This window comes from Peromyscus californicus, unplaced genomic scaffold (assembly GCF_007827085.1).
Source record: "Peromyscus californicus insignis strain IS unplaced genomic scaffold, ASM782708v3 Scaffold_7__1_contigs__length_154581171, whole genome shotgun sequence".
Lineage (NCBI taxonomy): Eukaryota > Metazoa > Chordata > Mammalia > Rodentia > Cricetidae > Peromyscus > Peromyscus californicus.
The window spans coordinates 138098259-138118886 of record NW_026294595.1 but is presented as its reverse complement, the minus strand read 5'-3'; the positions used below and the strand labels follow the sequence as shown (position 1 = coordinate 138118886).

Genomic DNA, 20628 nt, shown 5'->3' with positions numbered 1-20628 from the left:
AGGTGCTGTGCTCTCTGAAAGAGCAGCCAGTGCTCTAAACTGCTAAGCAAGTATTTCTAGCCCTAGTAATGATTCTATGCACTGGATACAGCTCAGGAGAGTGTATTTACTCAGCCTGAACAAAACCCCACACCAACAGTAATAATTCATTGATTTATTCAGTAACACAATTGTTTGACTGCTTTGTAAAGGCCGGGTTCCATTCTAGACACTATACATCAGTGAAGGAGACAGCATACATTCTGTACTCTCTGGAACTGGCATCTAAGTGGGGGAGACAGAAAATAAATACATGAATAAGTAAATTATAAATTATAGTTTAGGAGACAAGTGTGGTGGTACTGACCTATAATCCCAGGAGGCAGAGGCAGGGGGATCTGGATTTCTAACTCCTTCTTAGATATATGAGTTCAAGGCCTCTTGAGCTACATGAGACTCTGTTTTAAGAAAAAGAAGAAAGAAAAGATTTATCTTAATGAGAAGATTCTCATTCCAGAGAGATCTCCTTTTTTTCAAATATTTTATTTTTATCACATAACCAAGTAACATGGGCTGATTTACTTTAAAACGGACCAAAAAAAAAAAAAAAAAAAAAAGGTGTATTTGCCTGAGAGAGAACCAGGTTTCAAAATTGCTTTTATTAGTTAGTTGGGCTTTTGAGACAAGGTCTCACTACAGAGCCATCTGGCCTAGAACTCCGTGTAGCCCAGGGTGGCTGTGAACCTTGTGCAGTCCTCCTGCTCCTGCCTCCCCAGTGCTGGGACTACAGTTGTCCACACCAAGGGGGGCTCAAGACAGCTGTGGTTGAATCTGAATTACCTCTTAGCTCTCTCGCTAAACTTATCCCTTCTACCTTTTGCCTCTGGGTTTTTCCCATTATCTTACTTCTGTAAATCTTACTCTTACTCCGTGGCTTGCTGTGTAGCGGGGTGGCTGGCTCCTGGAGTCCTCCTCCTTCTCTGACTACTTCTTTCCTCCCAGATTTCTCCTTTTATATATTCTCTCTGCCTATCCTTTCTCCTGCCTTGCTATTGGCTGTTCAGTTCTTTTTTTTTTTTTTTTTTTTTTTGGTTTTTCGAGACAGGGTTTCCCTGTGTAGCTTTGCGCCTTTCCTGGAACTCACTTGGTAGCCCAGGCTGGCCTCGAACTCACAGAGATCCGCCTGGCTCTGCCTCCCGAGTACTGGGATTAAAGGCGTGCGCCACCACCGCCCGGCTGGCTGTTCAGTTCTTTATTAGACCATTGGGTGTTTTAGACAGGCACGGTAACACAGCTTCACAGAGTTAAACAAATGCAGCATAAACAAAACTAACACACCTTAAAATAATATTCTACAACAGTAGGGTGGTGCTACCTCGGTCTTAGGCAGAACTGTGTTCTCTCTCTCTCTCTCTCTCTCTCTCTCTCTCTGTGTTTGTGTGTGTGTGTGTGTGTGTATGTGTTCATGTATGTGTAAATGCATGTCCATACAGAGGCCAGAGGTTAATGAGTTAATGTTGGGTGTCTTCCTCAGTTGTTCTCCACCGTATTTTTTGAGGCAGGGTCTCTCCTGATCCTGGAGTTCACTGACTCTGCTACACTGGCTGCCAGTGAACCCCAGGGATCCTCCCATCTCTGCATCCTGAAACTGGAATTACAAAGGCACGCCACTGCACCTGGCTGTGTATGGGGTGTGGTGGTCTAAACACAAATCCTCAAATTGAATGGTGAACACTATCTTCTGAGACATCTCCCCACTGCCTACTTATTGTCCTCTTTCTCCCTCTGGTGGGAAATGCAAGGACACTGCTCTTCAGTGTCTTAAAATTTCAAATCCAATGTTTTTCATGTTATTACAAAATAAACAGTGGGTTGTGGTGATATTGTGTTCCTCAATATATTGTGTGCTGTGGGATGTTCTGTATGGCAAATGTGTTGCTCTGATTGGTTAGTAAATAAAACACTGATTGGCCAGTAGTCAGGCAGGAGGAAGTATAGGCAGGACAAGGAGGAGAATAAAGCTGGGAAGTGGAAGGCTGAGTCAGAGAGACACTGCCAGCCGCCACGATGACAAAGAGCATGTGAAGATGCTAGTAAGCCACGAGCCACGTGGCAAGGTATAGATTAATGGAAATGGACTAATTTAAGCTGTAAGAACAGTTAGCAGGAGCCTGCCATGGCCATACAGTTTGTAAGCAATATAAGTCTCTGTGTTTACTTGGTTGGGTCTGAGTGGCTGTGGGACTGGCGGGTGACAAAGATTTGTCCTGACTGTGGGCCAGGCAGGAAAATTCTAGCTACAATTGTGCACCCTAATAAACTTATCTGGGGTTAGAGAACATAACAGTCACTAGATAGACATAGAGGCCAGAAAATGGTGGCACTCACACCTTTAATCCTATGACTCCAGAGGCAGAGATCCATCTGTATCTCTGTGACTTCAAGGCTACACTGGAAACAGAGCCAGGCATGGTGACATATGCCTTTAATCTCAGGACTTGAGATCTCATGTCTTGCTTGGGAAAGACACATGCCTTTAATCCCAGGAAGTGATGGCAGGAAGCAGAGAGGTATATAAGGCGTGAGGCCCAAGAACTAGAGACTTTTAAGCTTTTAGACTTTTAGCAGCAGTTCAGCTGAGATCCATTTGGATGAGGACTCAGAGGCTTCCAGTTTGAGGAAACAGGATCAGCTGAGAAGTTGGGAAGATGAGGTTAGCTGTGGCTTGTTCTTCTTCTCTGATCTTTCAGAATTCACCCCAATACCTGGCTCCTGAGCTTTTTATTAATAAGACCCATTAATATTCCTGTTACAATGGGTCATGCATGACCAGTTTTTTTTTTTTTTTTTTCCAGAGCTGAGGACCGAACCCAGGGCCTTGCGCTTGCTAGGCAAGCACTCTACCACTGAGCTAAATCCCCAACCCCCAGCTTTTTTTTTTTTTGTACTAGTGATTGAATGTAGGACCTTGTAGATAAGCCTAGGATTCTTCATCTAGACCAGGCTGCCCTTAAACTTGCAAGGTTCCCCCTGCCTCCTCCCAAGTAATGAGATTATAGGTGAGACACACCAGGATGTTTTAAAATTTGAATTGAGCTGTGTAACTGAGTAAAAAAAAAAAATCACAGTGCCTTACAGGTAGTGGAAGGCATGTTTTCTCATGAACTGTCATGAAGCTGCATCTAAAATTATACATCTATTAACATACATGTGGTGGTATTGTGTTCCCCAAAATATTGTGTACCCTAATAAACTTATCTGGGGTCAGAGAACAGAAAAGCCACTAGATACTTAGGATAGGCAGTGGTAGCACACACCTTTAATCCTAGCATTCCAGAGGCAGAAATCCATCTGTTCAAGGATACAGCCAAACATGGTGACACACACCTTTAATCCCAAGAAGCGAGCCTTTAATCCCAGGGAGTGATGGTAGAAAGCAGAAAGATATATAAGGCGTGAGGACCAGAAACTAGAAGCATTTGGCTGGTTAAGCTTTTGGATTTTGAGCAGCACAGTTTAGCTGAGAGCCATTTGGACATGAGGACACAGAGGTTTCTAATCTGAGGAAACAAGATCAGCTGAGAAGTTGGCCAGGTGAGGTTAGCTGTGGCTTATTCTGTCTCTCTGATCTTTCAGTATTCACCCCAATAACTGGCCCTGGGTTTGATCTTATTAAGAACTTTTAAGATTCTTGCTACACATGCATAATTGTTTATATGCTGCATGTGTTTCTTATGTGTGTACTATATCACAAACAGTGGTTTGCTGATAAATGTTTAATATAATGAGCTCTCATGAAGAACATATAAGTATATACATTTATAGATTTATTATAAACTTTCTAAAAAATAAAAATCTCTCCGTATAAAGACTGGTGCACATGACTTATAAACAATGAAACATACAACACTCTTTTTGTTTGTTTTTTGAGAAGGGTGGTCTCATGTATCTCAGGCTTGCCTTGAACTCACTGTGTGGCTGAGCCTCTACCTTTAGTGAGCTGGGATTACAGGCATGTCCCACCACATGCAGTTTATGTAGTGTTAGGTCTTGAACCCAGGATTTCATGCATTCGAGTGAAGCATTCTACCAACCAAGCTACAGCTCCTACTCCTACTGGATTCTTTATTGTAAATATAACTCACTGACTGACGCTTGCAATTTTATTGATTTTTTGCTGGACATTTGTTTCCATAGCCCACCTATGGTTTCAATTCAGCTACCCATTGACTGACAAATGGAGTCATGTCCCGATGAAAACAGTCAATGACAAATAAAACCCTGCTTGTAGCACTTGCCAATTTCCTTAGTGTAAATACCTTCATTGTGGCTGATTTCAAGCTTCCTGTGTGATGTCACAGAGGTGGGAAGAGAGCACAGAGGCAGGCATAACAGATGCCAGTGAGCTCAAGAGCACAGATAAGCTGGGTACGATGGCACATGTCTGTAATCCCAGCAGCCAAGAGGGGGGCGGAGACAGGAAGATGGCCACCAATTCGAAACCAGCCATCTCTACATAGTGAGTTCCAGGCCAGACAGGGCCACATAATAAGATTGTGTCTCAAAATAGACAAACAAGAACATAAATAATAATAAAATGTAGTGAAATAATTAGAAAGTGATGGGTTTGAGGTTTTTTTTTTTAAAGATTTATTTATTTATTACATATACAGTGTTCTGTCTGCACGTATCCCTGCAGACCAGAAGAGGGTGCCAGATCTCATTACAGATGGTTGTGAGCCACCATGTGGTTGCTGGGAATTGAACTCAGGACCTTTGGAAGAGCAAGCAGTGTTCTTAACCTCTGAGCCATCTCTCCAGCCCGGGTTTGAGTTTTTATCTTAATTTTAAGTGTTAGTTTATATACTACAGTGGCTAAGGAAGGACTCATGGTTGGGAATCCTGATGCTGACACCCAACTTCACAGGCTAGGAGCTTAGCTATGGGACAAAACTGAGCGACTTAGTCACTAAGTACCTCATGTGAACTCCGCTAGCCTCCAGGCCCCAGGATTTCAGTCAACAACATGGTTGTTTTATTATTACATTTATTTATTTGTGGGTGGGTGGGGGTGGGTGGGTGGGTGGGGGTGTATGCATGAGTGAGTGTGTGAAAAACTTATGGGAGTTGGTTCTTGCCTTTCACAATGTGGGTCTTAAGGATTGAACTCAGGTTATTTGGATTGACAGCAAGTGCCGTTACACGCTGTCTTAGTTAGAGTTTCTATTGCTGTGAAGAGACACCATGACCACAGCAACTCTTATAAAGGAAAACATTTAATTGGGGTGGCTTACAGTCCATTTTCCTCATGGTGGGACATGGCAGTGTGCAGTCAGACATGGTGCTGGAGAGTTCTACATCTTGTGCAGAAAACAGGAAGTGGTCTGAGACAATGGGTGTGGCTTGAGCATATATGAGGCCTCAAAACCCACCTCCACAGTGACACACTTCCTCTAACAAGGCCATACCTACTCCAACAAAGCCACACCTCCTAATAGTGCCACTCTCTTTAAGCTTGGGGTGTAGGTAGAGTTTTCCTGCCTGGCCCACAGTCAGGACAAATCTCTCTCACCTGCCAGTCCCACAGCCTCTCAGACCCGACCAAGTAAACACAGAGACTTATATTGGTTTCAAACTGTATGGCCATGGCAGGCTTCTTGCTAACTGTTCTTACAGCTTTAATTAATCCATTTCCATTAATCTATACCTTGCCACATGGCTTGTGGCTTACCGGCATCTTCACATGCTCTTTGTCATCGTGGCGGCTGGCAGTGTCTCTCTGACTCAGCCTTCCACTTCCCAGCTTTATTCTCCTCCTTGTCCCGCCTACACTTCCTGCCTAGCCAATGGCCAATCAGTGTTTTATTTATTGACTAATTAGCAACACATTTGCCATACAGAACATCCCACAGCATTGGGGGGAGGCAATTACACTCAAACTATCACACATGCTGGGCCATCTCTCCAGGATCACTGTGGTGGTTTGAATGAAAATGGTCTCCATTGACACATATATTTGAATGCTTGGTCCCTAGTTGGTAGAACTATTTGGGAAAGATTAGGAAGTGTGACTGTGGTGGAGGAGGTATGATGTTTCAAATGCCCACCCATCCCCAGTTAGCTCTCTCTTTCTAGTTCTCTCTTTTTTCTCTCTCCTTCCCTACCCCCTTCCCCTGCCTGGAAGCTGTGTCTCAAGACGTGAGCTCTCAGATACTTCTCCAGGACCATGTCTACCTGCCTGCTGCCATGTTCCTAGCTGTGATGGTCATGGACTCACCCACTGAAACTGCAAGTTCCTGTGACAATTTGAATAAGCATGGCCCCCAAAGGCTCATACATTTGAATCCTTAGTCACAAGGGAGTGTAACTCTTTGACAGAATTAGAAGGATTAGGAGGTGTGGCCTTGTTGGAGGAAGTGTGTCACTAGGAGTAGGCTTTGAGGTTTCAAACGCCCATGCCAGGCCCAGTGACTCTCTTTGCCTGTGGATCAAGGTGTAGCTCTCAACTACTCCTCCAGTGCTATGCCTACCATGCCTATTGCCAAGCTGCCCACTATGGTGATAGTGAATGAAACCTCTGAAGCTGAAAGCAAGCCCCCAATTAAATGCTTTCTTTCATGAGTTGCCTCGATCATAGTGTCTCTTCACAGCAATGGAACAATGACCAAAATGGTCCCCTATAAACTCTTTCTTCTATAAGTTGCCTTGGTCATGGTGTTCTATCACAGCAATAGGAAAGTAACCAAGACATCCACATTTTTTTTTTTTTTTTTGGTTTTTTTCGAGACAGGGTTTCTCTGTGTAGCTTTGCGCCTTTCCTGGAACTCGCTTTGGAGACCAGGCTGGCCTCGAACTCACAGAGATCCGCCTGGCTCTGCCTCCCTAGTGCTGGGACTAAAGGCATGCGCCACCACCGCCCAGCGACATCCACATTTTAAATAAAAATACATTCACCAATTTAAATGTTAAATGGCTGAGGCAAGAGGATTTCAGGAACTACAGAGTAAAACCCTGACTCATAAAAACAAAGTAGTGCTGGGCATGGTGGCGCACGCCTTTAATCCCAGCACTCAGGAGGCCAAGTCTGGTGGATCTCAGAGTTCGAGGCCTACAGAGGTCTACAGTGAGTTCCAGGACAGCCAGGACTACACAGAGAAACACTGTCTCTACAAAGCAAAACAAAAGTAAATAAAATTTAGTAATTATCTTGTGGGATTACTTTCCGACAAAATTTATAAAAATAAAATCTCAAACCCCTGTATCTGGATTACCATAAGGAACTCCCAAGTCCACAAACTACCTCTTAAGAAAGATGGATCTCTTGTTTGTATTTTGCAGATAAGAAAAGCAAGTATCCCACGGAGGTGTCCCTACGAGAAACCAAATGATGCTCTGACCGCTGATCTAATTCCTACTGAACTACATTTATTCTTCCCCAACCTCCAGCCAAAGCTCTCACACACTTAAGGAGAGCAGGTTGCCCAGGCTAAGAGCAACCTGCAGTACTTGAGCATGTCGCCTGGGGGCGCTCAGGTTAGAGAGGGAAGAGCGGCTCAGGTACACACCTTCACTCTGCATAGGCCACTCATGGCCACTAGAGGGAGAACGTGCTCCCCTCAGGGGGGCGGAGCTTGCGGGAAGCACGCATGCGCCCGGAGGGAGGTGGTGGCACCAGCCCGGGCGAAGGGCAAGACGGTGGCCGAGAGGGTTCTGGGAGGCGGACGGTGGCCGAGAAGGTCCGGCATGGAGCACCTGGAGCGCTGCGCGTGGTTTCTCCGCGGGACGCTGGTGAGGGCGGCGGTGCGGCGCTACCTGCCCTGGGCGCTGGTGGCCGCCATGCTGGCGGGCTCGGTCCTCAAGGAGCTATCCCCGCTGCCCGAGTGCTACCTGAGCAACAAGCGCAACGTCCTCAACGTGTGAGTGCACCAGGCTCCGGGTCCCCGCGCTCCAAAAAGCCGGTTCGCTGCCTGGGTGGGCGAGTCATCGGGAGGGATCTCTGTCTTGACAGCCGCGTTCGCGCGCGCGCGTGTCGGGACCCGGGGACCCTGGGAAAGCGAGTGACACTCGCGCGCCTTACGTTTGAGGATTCCGATTGTAGAGCCGAGTTGGCGGGCGGGTCGGTGACTGGGTTGTTGTGTATGAGGCGCACTGGAGTGCTACTCGCCCCCCCCCCCCAGTTGGCGCTGGCCCCTGTCCTGTTTGGGAGATGTCACCTCCCTCCTGCCGGCTTGTCAGACACCCATCCCCTAGCCCCTGTGACAAAAATCCCACCGTTGTTTTAAAGACTACCTCCAGACCCACTCACCACCCTGGAGAGTTTTTCCCTCTGGGCCGTATGTTGGTAAAAGAGTGAAGCCTTTCGTGCCGGTGACCTTTCTCCTGGATCTCCTTGGACTTTTCTCAGTCATCTAAAGTGCATGGCAGTTGCCCAGGAAAGCAACCCCAGCGGACTTCTTTGGGACATCTCTCTAACTCCGCCCACTTCTCTCCTAGTCTTTTAAAATACCTATATCGAAAGTTTATTGCACAAAACATCATTGCAGCAATATAGGGAGTTTAGAAGCTGAAACTGCTCCTCCGATGTGAACCTACCACTAGAGCTTCCAGCATGCTGAGAGTCTGCCTAACTCTTGTTATCTACGTAAAACCCTGTTTTCTTTTTTGGCAGCTGGGTCAGGTTTCTGGCACACCTTGGCTTTGGCAAGGCTTTCCTTATCAATGCCAGTGGAGGTTTTAGTGACAGGCTCTTTGGTGGTGTCTGAGAAACTCCTGGAATCTAGGGAAGAGGCATTCTGTCCTTGGCCCACCTCCATCCTTACCCACTTAGTGGCTGGGCTAAGAATAGAGTGTGAGGTTGATGGTTGCCTCCAATCTCTTTGTATCTTTTCTGCTGCTCACCCCCAGGTCAGCCCACCTTTCATGAGCACAGGGCAGGCAGGCGTGGCAGCTGTTGTTTTATCTGGCCTGATGCACCAGGAGCCCAGCAGGCTGGCCACTAGTCTGTTGTTTAGGGGTAGCCATGGATTCTAATGTTTTGTTCCAAGACATGGTGCTGATTAACGGGAGGGAACTGGCAGTGATTCCTTGAATCTGGGAGAGAGTTTAAGACCTGCTTGGTGCCCTCAGCTTTATCAGCTGAGGGAACTGAGGCCTGAAGGTACATTAACAGATAGAGTCAGAATCAGGATTTGAACCCTGGTTCTGTAGCTTGAAGTAAAGCTCTTCCTTATAGGACTTACCAACCTTGTAGGAAATAACCCTGGTGTGGTAGCAAAGGGCTTCGGGGCCGGCAAAGTGTGGCTCAATCTGAGTTTGCTGGTGTGTGTGTGGCCCTGGCAACGTATTCAGTTTTCTGAGCCTCCAGAGTCTGTCTATAAAATGGTGTAAAGTGGAATCCGTGGCTGATATATAGAACTGAATTGTATTGCAAAATAAAAATACAAATTAAAAAAAAATGGTGTAAAGTGAGAGTTAGGGGTACATCTCAGCTGATAGAGTGCTTCCCTAGCATGCACCCCAGGTTTGATTCCCAACACCACGTAAAACTGGGTGTGGGGGCACACACCCATAATGGCACTACTAGGGAGGTGGAAACGGGAGGATGGTAGTTCAAGATCATCCTCAGCTACATAGGCAGTGTGAAGCCAGCCGGGGCTATACTTAGATAAATGACCCTTTCCTCCTCAGCTAGTTGTGAGTGTTCTGTGGAAGTGACTGTGTGTGTAAACACATCTAACATTTGATAGATGCTCCGTTACTGCTTTCCTGAGCAAAGAGCACAACTGGAATGTTGCAGGTCCTGGATGTGAACCCCAGTCCACCACTAATGACTCTGCTCTGTCATGACACGTCTATATGGCTTAAAGTCACCTTACAGAGTTACAGATGAACTAATTTCACTGCTCAGGAAATAAAGCGTGTGTAAGCATGTAGTAAGGATTCAAACACGGTACCTGTTTGGATGGACAGCTTTGATGGGTTTCATTTAACTTCCCTAACTTAGATACCCGAAGCAGGATGGCACTCCTTCCTGTCTGCCATGTCTCCTCTTCACCTGCACTTTCCTCCTCTGTCAGGTATTTTGTTAAAGTGGCCTGGGCCTGGACAGTCTGTCTTCTCCTGCCTTTCATTGCCCTCACCAACTACCACCTGACGGGCAAGGCCGGCCTGGTCCTGCGGCGGTTGAGCACCCTGCTTGTGGGCACAGCCATCTGGTACGTCTGCACCGCCCTCTTCTCCAACATCGAGCACTACACAGGCAACTGCTACCAGTCCCCAGCCCTGGAGGGCATCAGACAGGAGCATCGGAGCAAGCAGCAATGCCACCGGGAAGGGGGCTTCTGGCACGGCTTTGACATCTCCGGCCACTCCTTCCTACTGACCTTCTGTGCACTCATGATCGTGGAGGAGATGGCCGTGTTGCATGAGGTGAAGACGGATCGCAGCCACCACCTCCACACTGCCATCACCACCCTGGTTGTCGCCCTGGGCTTCCTGACCTTCATCTGGGTATGGATGTTTCTGTGCACAGCCGTATATTTCCACGACTTGATCCAGAAGGTGTTTGGTACCTTTTTTGGTTTGCTGGGCTGGTACGGGACATATGGGTACTGGTATCTGAAGTCTTTCTCTCCAGGACTTCCTCCCCAGAGCTCTAGTTTGACTCTGAAGCAAGATACTTACAAGAAATAAAAGAGAGACACTTGGGGACAGGAGGACAATGGCTGATAGACTTCCCACCTACCTTGTCCAGTGACTGGCTGAACTCTCGGTCCCACTTCCGAGAGGATGCTTATTAGGCCTTTTGGTGGTGGGATGGAGTCTGGGAACCACGTTCAGTCCTCAGACTCTACTGGTGACGCCACCCATGTTGCCAGCACCCCATTCCTGTCAGATACTTCTCTCTGGCAAGACGCGACCTTAATCTGTTCCCAGAGGGAGAGCTGAGGCTCAGCAGAGGGACAGCAGACAGCCTCATCGTGTGGGTCACAGGGAAACCAGAGCTCCAGGACTCCCGCTGCTGCGGTCCTCCTGGCTGTGGTTCTCTTGAGAGCTCAGTGGCCGTGTTAGCGCTGTCCTTTTAACAGTGTTTCCCCATGCCTGAGATAAGCATTTCTCTCTGGCAGGTTCTTTGTTAAACACCCCGATGCCTACAGCACACTCTCTGGCTGTAGTATCCACCTCCTCTTTGGAATATTGACAGTTGCACCTGGCTATGACCAGTTCTCAACAGGGGGCCACAACCCTGCAGTGCCTGGATGACTTTTATGTGGTGGACAATGATGAGATTTTTCTGTCCCCACTGTCTGTCGTTGCGTGTTGGTGTTTGGAGCAGTCCCGGAGAACCCCATTTCCCCTCCTTTCCTTGAGTGAGTGCTGTGTGGCTTCTAATTGTCACTATGACGTTTGTTCTTTGGTGACAATGCTCCGGTACTGCACTCCGGTACATGCGGAAATTGTTTGGGGTTTTTTTGTTTTTGTTTTTTAGAACACTAACTTACCTTTTATAAACCAAACTTTTGGCTTATTGCATTAAATTTCACCTCATAGGATTGTTCCCTCTGTTAAGAATAAAGCTGGAGCCAGGGGTCATGGTGCTGCATGCCTTTAATCCCAGCACTAGGGAGGCAGAGGCAGGCAGATCTCTGTGAGTCTAAGGCCAGCCTGGTCTACAGAGCGAGCTCCAGACCAGCCAGGGCTGCAGGGTGAGAGCCTGTCTCAAACAAAACAAACAAAGAAACAAAAACAAGAATAAAACTGAAAAGGAGACATTTTATCATTTAATGATTTTTGAGCTGAGAGAGTCATTCTGTAAAGTGTTTGTTGGTACTGAGGCCTTCCTGCCCACCTGCCGGTGGTAGAGACAGAATAGAGTTCAGGGTCATAGGTTCATAGGACAAGTACCACCGACAAGGAATTTTTACCCTTGGAGAGGATTATGATAATTTAGAAGTGAAATAAAATGTCTCCCTCTGAAGCCATGCCACCTTAACTGTATTACATAGTGGCATGACTTGGTCCTGCCTCCTTTTCCTTGTCCCACCAACAGAGCAGCCCTAAAAGGGGACATTCAATAGCCAGGGCATTCTCTTTGCAGCCCTTCCGGTTTCCAGTCATTATGTGGCCTTCACTGAGATGCTAGGGTTAGGAGTCTTGTCACTGTGTCCCCCATGGCAAGCTCCAGTCTCTGAGAAGAAGGCCCCTCTCCTCTCCCAGGTGATCTCTCAAGCCTGTCACACTTCTGGATGATCACCCCTGTAGCTGCCTTGACGCCTCTCCTCCAGCAGAGCTGGGTAATGACGCTACCTGATAAGCTTTGGCCTGCCTGTCCTGACTGCAGCTCAGGTAGTTAGGTACTTAGTAAGTTAAGAGTAATTTCTTTTAATTTATTTTCTTAATTTAATTTTTTTTTTTTTTTTTTTTTTTTTTTTTTTTTTTTTTTTTTTTTTTTTTGTAGTCAGGGTCTCACTATACAGCCCTGGCTTTCCTGGAACTTACCATGTGGACCAGGCTGTTCTTTGACTCACAGATATCTGCCTGCTTCTGTCTCCTTAGTGCTGAGATTAAAGATGTGCTAATATTAAAACCACCACATCTAGCTACTAAGTAATTTTTTTATATAAGGATCTATTTAAAATACGTATTTCATAATCTGTTGAGTTACAGGTCAACTTGACCAATGACAATGTAAGATGTTGTTACCAAAGGGGAAGAAAAGCAGGCAGTGAGGTGTCACCACGGTGCTTTGGTGAGTTGACAGTGAACGGAAAGGATGTTTCACTTTCTGGAACTTTCCACCCATCTCCCCAGGTTAGGAATGGGCCTGGGGAAGATGGTAGAGCTGGTCACCAGCTAAGTCTCTCAGGCTTCATGTTCACACAGAAAGGAGCAGCCACAGGGGTCATCCAGAAGTTCATTGTCACATTAAGGCTCCAGACACTTTTCTCATGGGGTCTGACCGGGTTTAACCTTAAACTGACTACATGTGGGAACTCTCAGTTGCTCAGCGTTCTCTACATAGTAAGTATATGGACTAGATTACATGTGCTTTTTTTTGGTACTCCCCCACTTTGCTCTCTGTGCCAGGGATAGGAACCCAGGGCTTTGTGCATGCTGGGCAAGGCCTCTATCCCTGACTACATCCCGAGTTCCTCAGAACCCTTGCCTTCTCAGGAGTATGCCTGCCCTTCTGTGCCAGGAAACACGGAATGAGTGAGTGTTTGGGCTTGGGCAACTGTGAGATGTAGGTTGAGATGTTGGCATCGCTCCCAATCCACCTGACCAGTGTGCAAGCATTGCTGCCCCTGTCTATAAAGTGGAGGTGATTCTTTTAACACTAAAGGAAGTGACGTGTGAGGTGCTGAGCATGTGTGTTGTGGTCTTTCTCTTGATGGCTTTGAGAATGGTCTGGCTCATCTAGAGAAAGCAGAGAAACTAACATCTTTTGGGGAACACTCAGAGCTTGGGTCTCCTATTGAAATAGTCTCATCTTTCACCCATTGTCCCTGGGTGTTAAACATGAGCTCTGGGGACATCTGACCGGAGTCGTGCCATGCTGTTCTGCTTCCCGGTGTGGAGGTTTGCTGACTCGCTTCCATGTGCATCTGTCATTGTCCAGGTACCAGATTATATTTATAGAATGGCTCATGCCACTGTTGTGTACACACAGAGCCATGTGTAAACAAGCAAATTAAAGTGTACTGGAGATAATGGAATCCACATTATGGAGTTTGGTGTATTTCTTTCTGTATTTGTTTTTAATTTAATTTTTTAAATCTAACTTTTTGGTTTTTCAAGACAGCTCTGGCTGTCCTGTAGACCAGGCTGGCCTCAAAAGTCTCAGAGATCCACCTGCCTCTGCCCCCCAAGTGCTGGGATTAAAGGTATGTGCACCACCACTGCCCAGATTAACTTTAACTTTTAAATTTATTTGTGTGTGTGTATGTGTGTGCGCGCACACGCACATGCACACTATGGCACACATATAAAGATCAGAGGACAACTTGCATGAGTTAATTCTCTCCTACTGTGTTGGACTTTGAGATCAGACTCAGGTAATCAGGCTTGGCAGAAGGTGCCTTTCCCTAGTAGTCATCTTGTTGATCCTATTTTAAAATTCTATTTATTATTATTGTGTGTATGATGCATGTGTTTGTGTACACGAGCCATAATCTACATGTGGCAATGAGAGGACAACTTTGTGGAGCTGGTTCTCTCCTACCACATGGACTTTGGAGATCAAACCTAGTCCTTTAGATGTGGCAGCAGGTGCTTTTACCCATGAGCCATCTCACTGGCCCGGACTCAGACCACTTTCTGATCCTCTCTTGAATTATGCTCGTAGGCGATATCTCGTGGGTGTTTCTCATGTCTGGCTGTCTCACCTAAGTCCTTCGTCCTAAGTAGAGACATCTTTCAGCCTGCTTTACTCTTTTCTCTGTCGTTGGATCCTGAGGTCTGGGTCAGCCTGGCCTGAGAATTGTCCCCTTGGCAGAAGGAGAGAGGTAGGTAGACCTCACAGAAAGCTGAAGAACAGTGACAGGATACTGGGGCAAGGTCACTTTGCAGCCCTGGGACCCTCCGCAGACAAAAGAGCGTCCTGCCCCTTTACACCCACTCACTGCCAGCCTGACCTACTTGGCACCTCTGTGCAGTGTGTGTTGAAAGCCCTTCAGATCCAAGATTAGAATCTCCTCACGCTGTTTGGTCCTACAGCCGCAGCCAACTCAAGTTCTGCTGTAAGCTAGGTGCAGACTAGTCCTCCTCAGCCCAGGGGTTTTGACTCAGAGCCACCCCCTTCCTAGCTAAAGTGGCGTGCTGGGATTGTAAAGATGAATGTGGTAAAGGTCTGCATTTCAGGAAAGAGAGCCCATGCTACCAAGTGTTCTGAGTGTTGGTGCAAGGTCAGGACCTGGGAACACTGAACGCAGATCCTGCTGCCCTGGGGATCCAGGAACACGTTCATAGGAGGTAAGGTTCCTTTTGGTCAGGAAAGATGGAGAAGAATTCAAACACTCCCACAGGAAAAGAAAGCCAAGGCAGGAACGGCACACACAGTCATGTAGATAGTTCCAGGACTTCTGTCCAGAGGGAGGGCCTAACTTTCCTCATCTTCAAAAGCCCTGGAGACTGAAGAAAGACTTAGGCAATTGGTGGAACCTGGAGGCGTGCCTTGCTTAGATCCAAATGGCTCTGGGCTCGATTAGAATGCCTGGCTTGGGCAGGTTCCACCACTGCTTTTTCTGCTGTTCTGTGATCTTGAACTAGTAACAGCATCTCTGGGCCTCAGTCTCCTCATCTGATAAGCAATGGGTAGACTGGAGAGCCTTGGTAACCCTGGGGTCTGCTCTATTCTCTGTTTCTCTGTTTTGCTTGGTGAAAAGTTCCTCCCGAGCTCGTTAGGACTTATTTTAGGAAACAACGTGAAAAGAAACTCCCACTTGCGTTAAGTGGCAGCTGGCTTCCCAGTGAATGACAGGGAGCAAGCTTTGGGTTGCAGCTGCCCACCGCCCACCTCCTTTTTCTCCATGTGGACATCCGGATGAGTTCTGACATGAACCCTTGGGCCCACACGGGCTTCCTCAGCACAGGGAAGCAAACCTAATTCCCAGCTTAGACACCACTGGGAGTGTTCTAATAACCTCTGGGGAATGTCTGGGGAGTTTTACCGTTGAACACACAGTGCAGAGCACAGACACTGTCGTGCCTTAGGGAAAGGGTGGCAGATTGGCACCACCCGTACAAATGATGACCAGGCAGTGCTCACACTTCATGCATGCAGATCTAACCATCTCAAGGTAAGGGTTGTGCTGTGAAACACAGGAAGACTTCATGACAGCTACCTGAAAAAATGTCAAGAACTCGGATGCTAATTAGTCACATAATGATTGTAGTTCCTTACTAATAATTGAACACACAAAGAATGAATGATGTATGTAGTGTCAGCTGTGAAGGCAGAAGGTCTGGGCTGTGTGTCCTTGGTCAGGTCAACCTCTAAGCCTATTTCTGGAGTTCAAACTGGGTGCCTGGTTTCACTCAGCAGACAGCTGGAAGGAGAGGAGCCCCCGTGAACTGAGATCCAGGCATAGGGGACACAGCCTTCTGTGGGACATGGACTAGCCTTCTGTGAGTGTTACGGACTGGGCAGACAATGGAATGAGTGACCCCAACCGTGCATGGACCATCCAGAGCAGAGTGTTCCTCAGTCTGGGACAAATAACTGAGAAGAATAACGTATAAGCAAAGAAAGAAAGATGTTTTTGTTCTTTTGAGACAGGCTCTCACTTTGTATCCATGGCTGTCCTGAAACTCATGGAGATCTGTCTGCTGGGATTAAAGGCCTGGCTTGGATACATATTTGTAATCCTAGCACTTGGTAAGTGGAATCAGAAAGAGGAGTGCCAAGTTGTCCTTAGATACATAACAAGTTTGAGGCCAACCTGAGCTACATGAAACCCTGTTTCAAAACAAAACAAAAAGGCACATCCTCTGGGATGCAACTGGAGGGTCCTCTCGGCCTCACCGTCCACAGCTCCACCACCTCCCGACGATCTGTTTAGATTTGGAGCCCATCAACGGATGAAACCATTGATAGGCCAAAGTGCTCATGTCTGCTTGTCACGGTGCTTTTCTGATCTCACAGGCATCTCCTGATCCTCAGGTTGACAGTCAGTGTTGACCATCCCACTGCCCTGATGTCACCACCTAGTCAGATACACCCTGCCTAGAGCATTTACACACGAGGAAGTGAGGAATTTAGCCCAGAGCACCCAAGTTCATACCCTAGCTCCACCCAGCATGCTGGCTGTGTGAAAAGAAAAGAAAAATGTAAATACTTTACATTGGATTGGATTGTTTTATATTGTATACAAATTATATATATTGAAATTGATATTGTTAGAAAATGTTATATATATTTTTCTAATTGTACCGTTCATCTAACAATGTAATGCAATTTTCTGATCCTTGAATGTTATTACCAACTATTAGGATATAAAGAAATGAAAGTTAGTAGTTAGATATTATAATAGAACTTGTAGTTATATTAGGTATGTTTTCAAGATTGAGTAGATATATTTTAGATAGACAGGTTATCTTCAAACCCTTCAGAGATCTACAGAATATGGCATTTAAAATGTTTTAATAACTTAGAAAATTTTTCTTTTTTGTTATGACTATGAGACATGTCGGCTCCTGGCAGTACCAATCTACTTCAGAGAAAATATGGGCATTGAAGAAACTGCATATGGAGTTAACTTTCATTGTGGCAAAAGTTAGCCACTGGACAACAAAGTATCCTCGAATCAACAGGACAAAATGGACAAACAGGACATAAAACAAAGGATTACTGATTCTTGCCAAAACAAGTGTGGTTATGGCTTTATCAAAAGGCATCTTCAGAGGCCAGGACAATATGGCACCATCCCTGAAGTGGCCTTCGCAATTCGAAAAAGGTACAGTGCCCTTTTCTTCGAAGGCAGCTGAACAGGCAGTGGGCCGATGGCCTCTGATGTGCAATGGAACAGCAGCTGAAACAGTTATTCTTGAAGAGTAACTAAGCTCACGCCTCTCAATAGTAGACTGGCATTTGATGGAGGGATATGGAGAAGAATGGGATGCTGAGATGAAGCCATATATACATAGCCAGGAAGAATGGACAGCTGAGTTGGAAAACCATCAGCAATTTCCAGAATTTGAAATCCTGAATCATGACATGACACTGGTGGAATTCAGGTGTTTCTGGTACATGGACTACTCTCACTCAATGTGAGGTTGAACTGTTGACCTTGTGTACATCCTGCTTCACAAATGAGTCTGTCAGATATGCTAAGCCTATAGGCTGAAGATGATGCCCCAGCACTTCGGAGAAACCTCAGGTGACTGTCCAGACAGCTGTCTGTTTCTGTCAACTCACAAATTTTTTGGAAGTTGCTTATGTGCACTTCCTGTTTTTATTTTTGTTAGCTAATATTATTTCCTTCTTGGGTCTCTGAGGGAGTTGAAGATTAGTTAGTTATAGTTGAAGGTTAGTTAGTTATAGTTGAAGATTAATTAGGATACATTTTGGACTTACCAAAATAGGATAGATAATGAAATTATTTTCTCTGAATTTGTCAAATACAAATGGACTAGACATTGTTTAGGTATTTATTACTTGTATATATTGTGTATAGTTATTGTCCTTTTGTATATAGTTTTTCTTATATTAGTTATAAGCTTTTTCTTTTTTTTCCTTTTTATTAAAATAGAAAAGGGGAAATATGGTGATATTTTATTTGTATTAAAATGTTATTTGTATGTTAATAAATAAAGTTGCCCGGGGGTCAGAGCTATTAGCAAGCCATAGGAAAGCAGGGCAGTGGTAGCGTACGCTTGTAATTCCAGCACTTAGTAGGCAGAGCTGGGTAAGTCTTTGTGTGTTCAGGGATACAGCCATTATTGGATACACATGCCTTTAATCTTAATACCAATCATGGAAAACCTGGAGGCCTATACAGACAGGCTGTGAGGAGGCGGTCATGTGGTCGGGTCTGAGTGGCTGTGGGACTGGCGGGTGACAGAGATTTGTCCTGACTGTGGGCCAGGCAGGAAAACTCCAACTACAGTGGGCAAGTTCCTAGACCTCTCTGTGCACTGGTTTTCATAGGGATGTGGGAATGAATTAACACTGGAGAAGTCACAGCACTTGGGGGTCACTATATGAATGGCATCTGGACGCACGTCGAGTCCTAAGCTGTACCCTTGCTGCCACTGCTCCATAGGAACAGTTTCAGTTCTGACGGGCTTCGGGGTAGGTTAGCAGTGCAGTGTGGATATGGAGAACCATGTCCCCAGGATCTGGCTCTGGTCTGGTGGGTGGGTTAACTAAGAGCAGCAGAAGGCAGGGGAGCTGGTTTCGGGGACAGCTAGCAGAAAAGGACATTGGATCTGTGGTGTCCACATAGCCAGGGTGAAGTAGGGCCATGTTGTTGAAGGTGCTGACAGCTACAGGGGGCTGAGGGCTGCCTGATGCTGGCTCCAGCAGCTTGTTTGGGGCTCAGCGTCCGGGAGCCTCCTCTCCAAATGCTGCCCATTGCTGACCCTTGCTGCCTTCTGTCTGTCCATGGTGGCCACCCAGTGTACATACTCATGAGTGTCTGAGTGCCCAGGAGGTAAGAGGGTGGGACACCGGGGAACTGCCTGGATTAGACCGTAGTGTCCAGGAGCAAAGATAGTCAGGCCCTGCCCAACAGGCTGCAGTACCCATATCTCCCTTCACAACTTTTGTGCTTCCATGACTTTTGCTTGAACTCTCGGGGCATACCTCAACTGTTGGGTACCCCTGTGCACCCATCGGGTACCCCTGTGCATTGTCAGGTGCCTCTGTGCCCCACTCAGGTACCCCTATGCATCCATCAGGTGCCCCTGTGCTCCCCTGGGTGCCCCTGTGCCCCCCTGGGTGCCCCTGTGCTACAGGAGCAAGGCAGGGGAAGCGCGTGGGTCAGACACTGATTTTCAGCTGGTGTGATTAGAAGCACTGGCCCTGAGGACAAGCAGACAGCCTTCAGATCCTATCAGCTTCTCAGCTGCGTGATCCTGTGCCCAACCTTTAGCCTCTTTGAGCCTGTTACTGCACTGTGGGACAAGTATGATGCTTTCTGCTGCACTGGTCTTTGCTTGGCTTAATGAAATCATAGATGCGTAAACATAAGCTTTAAAATGTTGAGTACTGGGGTTGGGAATTTAGCTCAGTGGTAGAGCACTTGCCTAGCAAGTGCAAGGCCCTGGGTTCAGTCCTCAGCTCTGAAAAAAAAAAAAAAAAAAAAGAAAAGAAAAGAAAAAAATGTTGAGTACCTATGAGAACCACTTTTTATTGAAGAAGTTTATCTTTGCCTAGTGAATATCTCTCTTGGAAACCCAGGGACTATAATGCCCAAATGTCCCCAATAACCCTGAAATGACTGTCACCCATAAAATAAACTATGCAACACTGAATAAGGTGAGCGACTGACATTTGTCATTTTATTGGGGGGACATGGTCTCACTATGTAGCTCTGGCTGGCCTGGAACTCTTTATAGACCAGGCTGACCTTAAACTCACAGACATCCACCTGCCTCTGCCTCTCAAGTGCTGGAATTAAAGGTGTGCATCATAACATCCAGCTGTTCTTGACTTTTTTAGTCTGGTACCCAACAATTAGTTTTCTTCTTTTTTTTTAACTGGACATTTAAAAATATTTTATTTTTACATTTAATTATGTGTATATGTGTGTATGATTATGCATATAGGTGCAGTGCCTACAGAGACCAGAACAGAGCGTTGGATACCCTGGAGCTGTAGTTACATAGGTACTGGGCACTGAACTTGGGTCCTCTGTGAGATCAGTATGTTCTCTTAACCACTGAGCCATCTCCAGCCCCAGTGCCTGATATTGGATTGTATCATCTCACATCTGGTTCCTTAACACCTGGACCAAGAGCAAGGGCTTTAGTTCCTAACACATGTGGCTTCATAGCTCAGCACCGCCACTGTGTAAGTCAGCTATTACTGTACCGATGCTTGATAACAACTATCCCCAACCCCAGCAAACTCATTGATTGACAGCGAATTTGACCAATGAGTATCTATCTGCTGGCGGACTGTCTCCAGCAGCTCAGTCCTACTTCAGC

General features: G+C 46.3%; 1 protein-coding gene across 1 annotated transcript; it reads left to right on the top strand.

The window, feature by feature from the left end:
- Positions 1-7622: 7622 nt before the first annotated feature.
- Positions 7623-13700, top strand: Fitm2 (fat storage inducing transmembrane protein 2). Its single transcript, XM_052724996.1, has 2 exons — positions 7623-7895; positions 10056-13700. The coding sequence occupies exons 1-2, from the start codon at positions 7723-7725 to the stop codon at positions 10669-10671; spliced, it is 789 nt and encodes a 262-aa protein (XP_052580956.1). The 5' UTR covers positions 7623-7722; the 3' UTR covers positions 10672-13700.
- The last annotated feature ends 6928 nt before the right edge of the window (positions 13701-20628 follow it).